Below are 13,249 nucleotides of genomic sequence, written 5' to 3'. Positions count from 1 at the left end.
CCACGATCGCTGCCACTAATATGTGACTATCCCACGATTGCTGCCACCAATATGTGACGAACGCGGCGTCAGACCCCAGCCCTTCTCACCAAACTCGTGACCAGAGGACTAGCCAATCTAAAACCGCGTTGTCACGTGCTTAACAATGCCACACCCAGCTGCACCCTGCACAATGATTTTCCAGCTGATTGGACCACAATTGATGTACCGGCAGCCTGAGTGATTGTTACTGGGTCAGGTTAATTATGCAATTAACCATTCACACTGCCACCACCTCCTTTTTGTACAGAGAAAGAGGAAACTCGGCAATATCAGCTATAACACTATAATGGGAGATAATCGTCTGTATAACACGGTCACCGCAGGCTGGTTATACAGAGGGTTAAACAAACACAGTAGCGCTCTTTTAGAGGCAGGAATTCGTAAATTGCAATAAAGAGCTATAGAAACAGTTCAACACTTTCAGAAGGAAAGATTTATTACTAAAAGGTCAAACGGGTGCAATAAAAATATTTACAGAAAAAAAGATGTAACCAATATATATATAAATACACAGAGAACAACAGCACAGCAAAGAAGTAACAGAAAAGAGGTTAAAGTACTTGCCAATGTCCTGGGATAGCAGATCAAGTTTCAGAGCGAAAGGGCTGTCTCCCAAGCTGGTTCTGATGTTAAATGGGAGAATTCTTCAACTTTTTTATCTTAGGCCTGACATCCCAATTTGTGTCTCTGAAGTCAAGGACCAATACTCCGTTTAGGGAGGGATCGTCTAGGCGTGGACCTAAACTAAAGCCAAAGTCTCTTATAGTTCATATTTTGGCTCATAACTTTCCCTATGCACAAGTGACATTCCACCCGCGAGTAGATTATTATGCAGATGCCTCTGAGGAATGGGTAGATATGAAATATGAAATACATATTTGAAGGGTTCCAGAGATGTAATTTTCTGCTGTCCTATATATTCCAGTCAGGGAGTGTGACCTACCAAACTGTTTGGCTCCTCGTGGCCAATCTGAAGATATGCTTGGTTTTTATGCAAGTCTCTCATATTCCAAGATATGAGACATAGGGGAAAAATGGATTTTAAAAGTGTTATCTGGTTTCCTGCTTCTCTGGAATGCCTTGAACTCCTGGGAAGGCTTGCATTATCTCTTACGAGGTGCTATATGGCACAGCTCTCTCAGACAACCAGGCACCTGTGCTCTGTCCTGCCTGTGACACTGCCAACACACACACAACCAGATGTCACTGTGGTTGAACAGAGAGTAAAGGAGGAGAATGAGGGATAACATGGAGATTCTTAACAAAATGGAGGGTTGGAGCAAAATGGTTGAACTGCGACCATCTCTGTGTATACGCTTGCTACAGGGAGTAAGCATAAAAAACTAAAATAATGTGGTTGCATAAGTGTGCACATCCTCTTATAACTGGGGATGTAGCTGTGTTCAGAATTAAGCATTCACATTCAAAATCATGTTAACTAGGAGTCAGTACATACCTGCCATTATTTAAAGTGCCTCTGATTCACCCCAAATAAAGTTCAGCTGTTCTAGTAGGTCTTTCCTAACATTTTCTTAGTCACATCCTACAGCAAAAGTCATGTTCCGCAAAGAGCCTCCAAAGCATCAGGGGGATCTTATTGTTAAAAGGTATCCGTCAGGAGAAGGGTACAAAAGAATTTCCAAGGCATTAGATATACCTAGGAAACACAGTGAAGACAGTCATCATCAAGTGGAGAAAATATGGTGCGACAGTGACAGAACTGGACGTCCCTCCAAAATTGATATATATAAAAATTGTGTGTGCGTGTATTTATTACCAGTAGGAAAACAATATCAGCCCTATGAATATCTTATTTGGTTTAACAAAATTAATAATTTTCAAATAAAAAAAAAAATAATGAGCTGAATTAAAAATTTGTAATTTTTAATTACAAATTAAAAAATGGAATACGGAAGGACATGTGACAGAAGGATGTCAGAGAACACTTTGCATTTTCTCAATGATTGCACAAGGTATTGTGACATCACCTTCCTGCTCCTCCACCTTGTCCAATTAGAGAATGTTTTGCATTCATTGAGAAAATGTAAAGCATTCTCAGAATGATGCCCATTCCAAGTGAGCTGTCCCCTGTGTTCACTAAGCAGCAGATCAGTCGCTCAGCATGGGACCCATAAGCTACCAGTGATCACTGTAAGGTTTTCTACTACAGTGATTTGCAGCTTTTGCAGGGTTCTTCCAGATATGACACATGCATACTTACAATGGTCCAAGCTGGGCCAATGCAATTATGTAAAAATATGCACACCTAAACAACAGATTTAAATATTTAAAAAAATCTCATAAACTCCTGGAGGTGGTGTGTACGACTAGGTGGGAGGCAGTGGTCCCTGACCTGGACAGAGAGGACTGGGAATATGTTTGGGATGCTCCTTTCACCAGGCTGGCCTCCACTTTTGACCAACTAATACGCTTTAAATTCTTACACCGTATATACATGACCCCAGCAAAAATTGCTAAGATCTATGGTTCAGCCCCCTTCTTCTGTTGGCATTGTCATGCGGATGGGACTGATTTCATGCATATATTTTGGGATTGTCCAGCTATACAGGGGTTCTGGTCAAAAGTCCTCCGGTGCATTCAAGCTGTTACCACTATACTGCTACACTTTTCTTTGAGACATTGCCTACTAAGTTTGGTAGACGATTTAGCCCCCATTAAGGCTATACGCCCACTGCTTACCTTACTTTTCTTCCATGCTTGAAAACTGATTGTTCTCTCATGGAGAAAAATAGCTCCTACTGTGAAGGCTAGGAAATCCCAGGTTAATAAGATGTTACCCGTTTACAAGGCTACGTACCCTAATAGAGGTGCACTCCTCAAGTTTGACAAGGTTTGGGGTGGATGGGTAGCTTCTTCCCTTACGGTTTCCGAGTAATATTCCAACAACTTTGTCTCCTATTGGGACTCTCTGCAACGGTACTTACTGTATACAGGATTTAGTTTGTTGCATTGCTTGCCCAAGCTTACCTCTTTGCTTTGTACTGGAGTGTGAATAGCTCTCTTGATATAACGCTGAACAGTGGAACGTGGCGAGGTGCTCTTATATTGTATTTTGTATGCCCATCCTACTACAGGTACTTATTGGGACATCTGCAGGCATGGTTACTGTTTTTTGTTGATTTTTCTTTTTTTTAAATGTTGCTTGCTGCCATTGGTGACTGGCAGCTTAATTACAATGCTTTCTACATTGTATACTTTGTTAAACCTTTCAATAAAAAGAATTTTCTAAAAACAATATTATACAAATTTTATTTCCTATAGCAACCAGTTACCAATTTTTCAGTGCATGTTTACAAATGAAAGTTAAGATTTGATTGGCTGTCGCTGCCACACCACCGCTTTGTTACAACCTTTTTCACTTTGTGTAACCATCTTCACCAGCGACACTGATCATATTTGTATGCTTTGTGGTTTGAAATCTGCAATGCAAACTTTGTTTTTCCTGCCCCGAAGTTCCACTAAGTTCCCTCCCAGCGGGCAGCACATAGTTTTGAATACCACTCGGATATGATAAATCTTATCTGATGGCCAAAGGCTTTAAACACTAAAGATAACCCCCCTGACTAAATCTGCATTGAGACCCAGCAGCTGTATTATGAAAGGTATTTTGTGCTGGCTGCCAATCCAATGGCCTTCTGCCGATTGGCTCGCTGGAATGTACAGAGGGACAGAGCTGACCCGGGTAAGTCGCACAGACTCTGTGTCTTTCTTTGCACTATGATTCTGTTAAGACAGATTATTCATGCTTATTTGAGTCAGGTAGGTCTTTGCAAGCTTCCCTGCCAGGCTTGGGAATTGAGTACATTGAGGAGCTATTCAGGGGCTTGTGATATAGCCCAAGCTTTTATTGCGTACATTCTGACCTAATCCGTCTCCACCCAGTTTGTAAGCACCACAGTTTTTTTTTTTTTCCCCCCTCTCCCTCGCTCTTCAATCAAAAGAGGTTATCACCCACCTTAATCCGCCAAGCAGCATGGATTAAACTCAGCTATGTGCCCCAGGATTCCCAAAGAGGATCCAAAGACGAGGCAAGAAAATAAAATACTTGTTTCTACTTTTTCTTTTTCAGTATCTTCACTAACTTCTCTTGAGCTTCGTTGGGGGATTAGCATCTGAAATAAGCAACCCCGGAGTTCTCGTCAATGAAGACATCAGATGAAAGTTCACTTAGTCAGGCCCTGTGTTTCTCTGACATAAAGGAGGCTCGGAGGAGGACAATAAAAAGATGAGCTCTGCGGAGTCTGCAATAAAAACATTCTGATGGCTAATCCGGATAAAAGATAGATTATAGACCAGAAACAGACCCTTTTTTAATTGGTTTTAGATTTGTTAACCCAAGTTGTCAGATGGGTTTTTATAGGAGTGAATGTGTTAATCAGAGAAGGGTGGAAAAAGTGAAATTTGCAGAAAATAAATAAGCATGGGGTGGTTTGTTGTTTTATGATCAGCTCTAAACTTTTATTGAAGAGCATTTCTGCCTTTTGTTTTTAAGTTTCCGTGTTCATTTTTGTCCTGGTTTGTTTGTCGTGCAGAGTGTTTGCCTAATGATGAATGCACACTTACAAATTTATGTTTAGGTTTTACAGGGGACCGCATGCTCTGACCACCATGATGCCACTGTGAATGCAAACCACACCAGCAATAGGCCTGCATGACAACAGAAATGTGTTAATTCATTATGAGATTTCTATTGTTAAAAGCTGGGCTTATTAAAATATGCTTTCATGGTTTGCTTATCGTGCAATGTAGTAAAAGTTAAAAAAAAAAAAATCTCTAAACAAACTTAACTCAAAGAACTCAATAGATGGTAAAATAAAGACATTCTATTTCTATATTATTATTATACAGGATTTACTGTATATAGCGCCAACAGTTTGCACATGGTGTATGTGTAAGTAAAGTCAAAAATTATAATTCTGCTCTGCCAGTCTTGTGATAACACACCAGTGATACAGTGCCATGGTGCTGACTCCACTATCTTCTTATTCAGCTTGGCAGCTTCCTGTGTCACCTGCTTACTCATTGAACAGCGAGTCATCAGTGTCATGACAAAGAAAGATGCAAACCTGAACCAGGAAACTGTGGAGTCATCTTCCTGGTTGTGCAGAATGATATATCTGCATGAATTAAACATTTGGATGAACAGAATTACAATGTTTTTCATAATTATGAAATTCTTTTTAGTGGTCTGACCTTATCGACACAAGTTTGAGGTTATCTCGTGTGAGAGGTGAGGTTTATTTTATTCTGAAAAATAGTTTCTATTATTTTTCAAAAATAACCCAAAAGATTCTGAACTGATAAAACAGCTATAGTTTTGGTGTAGTTATTGTATTGGACAGACCAATATAGCCATATGCCCTAGAAACCTCCAACCATCAGTTTAGAAGGATATTACTGTAAATATTTGTTTTAAAACTTTCCATAAAATGATATATATTCTACTGTACATATACAATAAATTCCAAATTAATCATTTTTAATTTGGATAATAATTGTTTTTTTATTAATTTGAAAATTATTTATTTTTAAGCCAATCAGATATTGATTAGGGTTGAGGTTGTCTAACTACTGTTAATACTCTAAAATAGCCTTCCTGGGGTACCTTCAGGCTTCTTCAGGAGTGCCTTTGCAAAATGCCTTAAAATTGTACACAAGCCAGCAAGTGGATCAATTCTGCCTTTTATTTACACAGGTTTTCATTGTGCACTTTTATGACCTTCTAACTGCCGACAACCAATGACATCATCAGTTGATAAGGAGGATGTTGGTTGCATGCACATCATCCTCATTTTCCCCTCCCCTTCCCCCCACCATCAGCACTGGGGTCACTTTAGCAGAGTGAGGGAGAGACATTGAGAGAAACACAATGCAATACTAATCAGTACCAGTGTGGAAGTGTAGAATAGTTTTTTTTACATTTTAAAATGAGGTGCCTTGAGATTGTGCAGCATTTTAAAGGGTACCTTGACTGAAAAGAAGTTGTGAAACACTGCTAAAAATACTAATACTAAAATACTAATAACGAATCACTACTAATACTCTGAGATACTAATAACTGCTCCTTTATACTTTTGTTGATTTGAAAAGAAAAAAAAAAAAAATATATATATATATATATATAATATATATATAAACACATACATACATATACACTCATATACACACACACACACACACTATATTGCCAAAAGTATTGGGACGCCTGTCTTCACACATGAACTTTAAAGGTATCCCAGTCTTAGTCCGTAGGGTTCATTATTGAGTTGGCCCGCCCTTTGCAGCTATAACGGCTTCAACTGTTCTGGGAAGGCTGTCCACAAGGTTTAGGAGGGTGTCTATGGGAATGTTTGACCATTCTTCCAGAAGTGCATTTGTGAAGTCAGGCATTGATGTCAGAAGAGAAGGCCTGGCTCGCAGTCTCTTCTCTAATTGATCCCAGAGGTGTTCTAACGGGTTGATGTCAGGACACAGTCATGTTGGAACAGGAAAGGGCCATCCCCAAACTGTTCCCACAAAGTTGGGAGCATGAAATTGTCCAAAATGTCTTGGCCAAGCCAAACCCCTGAAAACAACCCCTCACCAAACTTTACACTTGGCACAATGCAGTCAGGCAAGTACTGTTCTCCTGGCAACCGCCAAACCCAGACACATCCAACAGATTGCCAGACAGAGAAGCATGATTCCTCACTCCAGAGAACGTCTCCACTGCTCTAGAGTCCAGTGGTGGCGTGCTTTACACCGCTGCATCTGACACTTTGCATTGCACTTGGTGATGTAAGGTTTGGATGTAGCTACTCGGCCATGGAAACCCATTCAATGAAGCTCTCTATGCACTGTTGTGCTAATCTGAAGACCACACGAAGTTTGGAGGTCTTTAGCTATTGACTCTGCAGACAGTTGGCAATTTCTGCGCACTGTGCACTTCAGCATGCGCTGACCCCGCTCTGTCATTCTACATGGCCTACCACTTTGTGGCTGACACTAACAGTTGACCGTGGAATATTTAGTAGCAAGGAAATTTCATGAATGGAGTTATTGCACAGTTGGCAACCTATCACGGTACCACACTAGAATTCACAGAGTTCCTGAGAGCGACCCATTCTTTCACAAATGTTTGTAGAAGCCGTCTGCATGCCTAGGTGCTTGATTTTATACACCTGAGGCCATGGAGGTGATTGGGACACCTGAATTCAATGATTTGAAAGGGTGTCCCAATACAGTGTGTGTAAATATGGTGTGTGTGTGTGTGTATATATATATATATATATATACACACACACAGTAGTAGGAGAAAATTCTCCAGCACACCAGACACATTTTAATGGAGCCATTAATGGGCTTCTTTTTCAGGCTCATCACCTTGGTCAGTTTCCTGAAACCAGGGTCCATAGATGGATCCAAAACATTGTGTGGCTTTTTTGACAAATAAAGACTCATAACCTGTATTGTGGTGTGCTGGTGATGCTGGTAATTTTATTTGACATATTGCCAACATTTGGTGGGTCACTAATGCACCCACCTTTTAAAAGGTCCTGATAACATTTACCTTGCACCACTTTTGCTTACTGAGTCAAAAATAGAGAGGTCCAGCAGTTTCAGAAAGTCAGGCTCTATAGAATATGACTGTTCTGTTAGTTTAATACTGGGGGAAAGCTTACAGTTGGGAGAGCATTCTTCAGTGTATTTACAGTCAGGTTCATAAATATTGGGACATCGACACAATTCGAACATTTTTGGCTCTATACACCACCACAATGGATTTGAAATGAAACGAACAAGATGTGCTTTAACTGCAGACTGTCAGCTTTAATTTGAGGGTATTTACATCCAAATCAGGTGAACGGTGTAGGAATTACAACAGTTTGCATATGTGCCTCCCACTTGTTAAGGGACCAAAAGTAATGGGACAATTGGCTTCTCAGCTGTTACATGGCCAGGTGTGTGTTATTCCCTCATTATCCCAATTACAATGAGCAGATAAAAGGTCCAGAGTTCATTTCAAGTGTGCTATTTGCATTTGGAATCTGTTGCTGTCAACTCTCAAGATGAGATCCAAAGAGCTGTCACTATCAGTGAAGCAAGCCATCATTAGGCTAAAAAAACAAAACAAACCCATCAGAGAGATAGCAAAAACATTAGGCGTGGCCAAAACAACTGTTTGGAACATTCTTAAAAAGAAGGAACGCAACGGTGAGCTCAGCAACACCAAAAGACCCGGAAGACCACGGAAAACAACTGTGGTGGATGACCGAAGAATTCTTTCCCTGGTGAAGAAAACACCCTTCACAACAGTCGGCCAGATCAAGAACACTCTCCAGGAGGTAGGTGTATGTGTGTCAAAGTCAACAATCAAGAGAAGACTTCACCAGAGTGAATACAGAGGGTTCACCACAAGATAGAAACCATTGGTGAGCCTCAAAAACAGGAAGGCCAGATTAGAGTTTGCCAAACGACATCTAAAAAAGCCTTCACAGTTCTGGAACAACATCCTACGGACAGATGAGACCAAGATCAACTTGTACCAGAGTGATGGGAAGAGAAGAGTATGGCAAAGGAAAGGAACTGCTCATGATCCTAAGCATACCACCTCATCAGTGAAGCATGGTGGTGGTAGTGTCATGGCGTGGGCATGTATGGCTGCCAATGGAACTGGTTCTCTTGTATTTATTGATGATGTGACTGCTGACAAAAGCAGCAGGATGAATTCTGAAGTGTTTCGGGCAATATTATCTGCTCATATTCAGCCAAATGCTTCAGAACTCATTGGACGCCGCTTCACAGTGCAGATGGACAATGACCCAAAGCATACTGCAAAAGCAACCAATGAGTTTTTTAAGGGAAAGAAGTGGAATGTTATGCAATGGTCAAGTCAATCACCTGACCTGAATCCGATTGAGCATGCATTTCACTTGCTGAAGACAAAACTGAAGGGAAAATTCCCCAAGAACAAGCAGGAACTGAAGACAGTTGCAGTAGAGGCCTGGCAGAGCATCACCAGGGATGAAACCCAGCGTCTGGGGATGTCTATGCGTTCCAGACTTCAGGCTGTAATTGACTGCAAAGGATTTGCAACCAAGTATTAAAAAGTGAAAGTTTGATTTATGATTATTATTCTGTCCCATTACTTTTGGTCCCTTAACAAGTGGGAGGCACATATGCAAACTGTTGTAATTCCTACACCGTTCACCTGATTTGGATGTAAATACCCTCAAATTAAAGCTGACAGTCTGCAGTTAAAGCACATCTTGTTCGTTTCATTTCAAATCCATTGTAGTGGTGTATAGAGCCAAAAATGTTAGAATTGTGTCAATGTCCCAATATTTATGGACCTGACTGTAGGTCTGTGGAGATCAACTTTAACAATGTCCATTTTGTTTTGCTTACTCCTGAAGTCCAACAAACTTCAGCAGATAATCAGTATTTTAGTATATGAAAACCCATTTAATGTAGTATTACTGTTTTTACCATACAGTCTAATTTTACTAATTTTGCTTTTTTCTTTTTTTTTCTCTCTGACACAGTCTGTTCCAATGGCTTCATCCAGGTTTGGCCATTACTATGACATATCAAAAGCAATGTGTCCAGATATGTTGCAGTCTGTGAAGTCACATAAATTCTACCTTCCGCAGATGGTCTCTCTGGAGGAAACATTCAGGTACGTTTCCTCACAACTGCCTACCCACAGTGCACTCATAAGGTACCATACCACCTGCCTAGAACACTCGTCACATGATCACCTCCAATGATGGCCAAATGAGTTTGACAGATTAGGCGATACCCAAGATGATGAACCAAATATTTATGGTTGACCCAAGAATTTGATACAGTTTCAACAGACCAGCTGGTGCCTTCACAGTAGTTAGTGTTGTTTTTAAGCCAATTGTGATGCACACAGAGAATAATTATACTATTCTGCATTAAAGTGGTTTGAAAGGCTCAAGGTTTTTTACCCTAATGCATTCCATGCATTAAGGTGAAAAACCTTCTGGGTGCAGCTCCCCTCTCAGTATCCTCCTTAAACTTACCTGAGCCCTATCTCTGTCCAGCAATGTGCATGAGATGAGCAGCTCTTCTGGGTTTCTCTCTCCTAATTGGCTCACACAGCAGCAGGAGCCATTCACTACTAGTGAGCCAATGAGGAGAGAGCAGGGGTGGGGTGGGGCCCAGCCATACTGTGTGTGTGAATGAACACACAGAGTGCGGTTCGGGAGTGAGCCTATTGTGGGCACTCAGGAGGGAGGAACCAGGACCACTGGCGGGGGGGGACCCAAAAAGAAGAGGACCAGGGCTGCTCCGTACAAAACCATTGCACAGATCTGGTAAGTATCACATGTTTATTTAAAAAAAAAAACAAATCTTTCCTTTAGAATAACTTTAAGTTTTGTATAGCATTTGGTAACATTTTCATAACACAATCTTTATATGCTAAGGGTATAGAAAAGATTACCTGTACCAACCTTAAGTTCTATTTATGTTTCAGATGCCCAGTTAGGTTGTGAAATGTATTAATACCAGTATTTTCCAAACCCTTGTATATAATATGACTTGTATTTCCCCTCAAAGTGGTTGTAAGGTATTTCTTTTTAAATTAAAATAATAAACATGTTATACTCTGTAAAATGGTATTGCACAGAGTGGCCCTGCACCTCCTCTTCTGGGTTTCCCCGCCGACATTCACGGTTCTTCCTCTTCTGTGTGTGCCCCCACAGCAAGCAATTTGCTATAGGTGCACAAATACGGCCTCACTCCATAGCTGAGCTGTGTGCATCCATAGACACACACAGCGCGGCTCAGTTTGGTCCTGCTCCCTCCTAATAGGATTAATTGAAAGCAGCTGCTGCAGATGGGCACAATGCTGGATTGAGATAGGACTCAAGTAAGTATTTATGGAAGTGATGGGGTGATACAGCTATAGGGACATTTTTTACCCTAATTCAGGGACTGCATTAAGGTAAAAAATGTCTTGGCTTTAGAATCACTTTAATGATGGCCCATATATGGCAGCTGGCAAATGTCTGCAACCATTGTGTACAGAAGCCCCGTGTATTAGAACAGAGTGGTCACTTACATGCATCTTCATCTACACTAACTTCATTTACAGACAATGTTGTCGGCATTACCATGTGGGTGGCGCATGTTTTCCTGACTCTCGCAACTTCCCCTTCTTCCCCCAGACCTGTGCCTGTATTACAACTAGTCATAATCTTTTGAATACTGAAGTCTGAAGTCAATAAAAGGTAAAGAAATAACACAACGTGTTATTTTCAAAGACAAACATGTTATACTTACGTGCTCTGTGCAATGGCTTTACACAGAGCATTCCCACTCCTCCTCTTCTCGGGTCTCCTGCTGGTGCTCTTGGCTCCTCCCCCCTGCCAAGTGCCCACTATAGCAGGCTGCTTGCTTAGAGGTTTGGGTAGCATTTGTGTGCCTCCCATTCCTGTCTCTGAGCCTATGAGATGGGAGAGAGAGAGCTGCTGCTCTCGTGCAAAGTGCTGGATCAAGATTTGGCTCAGGTAAGTATAAGAAGGGACTGGGGGGGGGGAAGGATCCTGGACACAAAAAGTTTTCTACCTTAATGCAGAGAATGCATTAAGATAAAAAACGTTCAACCTTTAGAACCGCTTTGAGGGCTGATTCACACTATATAAACGCAGTCCAGATGCGTTCTGGATGCCTTCCCGCATGCGTGTTTTTGACGCATTTTTGGTGCATTTTTATGTGTTTTGGACTCGTTCCAGTGCGGTTTTTATGCTTTCCGGTTAATTTTTCCCCTCTCTTTTTCTTCAATTTAAATAGGGACATGTGCATTCCAGTGCGTTTTTGGTGTATTCTGGTGCGTTTTACCGTGTTCGAGTACAGCTCTGTGCAGGAAAAATGCAGTCTGTTCTACTTTTTTTATGCAACTGGAACACACTGGAACTGCAAGCACTGATGTGAACTATGACAACTATAACTTACTTTCTGTGCGTTTTGGATGCAGATAAAAAAGCATACTGAAACTCATGCAGTGTGAACTGTCCCTAAGGTCAGTTTAGACGGGAGCCAATTATCCTACCAGCCTATCTTTGGAGTGTGGGAGGAAACCAGAGTACCCAGCATGTGCACAGGGAGAACATGCAAACTCCATGCAGTATATGGCTTTTTCTAGATGGCTAGCTTTAAAACCTTTGACATGCAATCACTGCTAAATTATTATTCTTCTAAGCTGCATGAAAGTGTTTTATAATAAATACATAAAGAAATGAGATTGTAAACAAAAGATTGTGACATTTGTGGCCAGCCTCAGTCGGCCTATATAATTGAGTGATTGGTGCCATCTTCCTCCATATTATAAATATTTGCCTATTCTATTTATCTCTAACAAAGATTTATCAGTTAAATAGAGAACATCCATAATGTTTCCAGTCCTTGTAGGGAAGACAGGGCCCAGGAACTGACACGTACGTGTAGCCTTTGATACATGTGTGTGTTTGGAGGTGGTGGGAGGCTCGTTCATAAGCCCTTCTGGCAGCTAAAGCAAACATGTTTAGTGCTAAGTATTTACCTTTTTACCCTTAATGCAAACAGCATGGAAAGGGCTGTTTGGCAACACTACAGGCAGCGGAGGACATGGACAAAGGTCGCAGCGATTTCCATCATCCGTTCTGTTAGACCTTCTCCGGTCAGTAAATAAAGCAATCTGTACACCCTAGGGAAATGGAGAAGGGTTTTAAGGATTTTATTTTAATAGTAAATAACATTAAGCCTGTTAACTGCACTTACAGATAAACCTTTCCACACATATCCCAGAAACAGCCTTATCTAAGGCCTTCAATACAGTTTTATATAATTTGTGAATGGAAAAATCCTCACTGCTCCCTGTCGAGAGCATGCGGATCTGAGAAACGCATTATGAGCTTGGAGTGCAGCAGTGTCCTGTATCTCTAGTCAGAAGTAGATGTAGAAGACCTATCAGATTTTTTTTGTAACTATGATGAAGAGAAAAGCATCCAAGAGGTGCTGGGGCTTAGTCTTCGTTGATATAAAATTGTAAGAAGACCAAAAAGAGCTCACTGGCTCAGGTTAAGTTAGCCTCAACAGATGGGGTTAACCTGTACATGTATCAATAGAAGGTGCTCCAAACCAAACAATTAGAGTCCAAATTGATTTATTGGCTTGCACTAAAAGACATCCAAAACGT

The 13,249-nt window shown here is 41.0% G+C and overlaps 1 protein-coding gene across 2 annotated transcripts in view; it reads left to right on the top strand.

Moving 5' to 3' along the window:
• The window catches only part of ELP4 (elongator acetyltransferase complex subunit 4), a 371,616-nt gene that overhangs the window by 119,489 nt on the left and 238,878 nt on the right, over positions 1-13,249 (top strand). For both annotated transcript variants that reach the window (XM_089673478.1, XM_089673477.1), the window contains exon 5: positions 9,588-9,721. In XM_089673478.1, the coding sequence (XP_089529604.1) occupies positions 9,588-9,721 (134 nt within the window). The remainder of the gene's footprint in view (positions 1-9,587; positions 9,722-13,249) is intronic.

Source organism: Staurois parvus, unplaced genomic scaffold, assembly GCF_062004578.1.
Source record: "Staurois parvus isolate SC_StPar_1 unplaced genomic scaffold, SC_StPar_1.0 ptg000138l, whole genome shotgun sequence".
Taxonomy (NCBI): Eukaryota; Metazoa; Chordata; class Amphibia; order Anura; family Ranidae; genus Staurois; species Staurois parvus.
The sequence above is the reverse complement of the archived record's forward strand: the minus strand, read 5'-3'. Positions and strand labels throughout refer to the sequence as shown.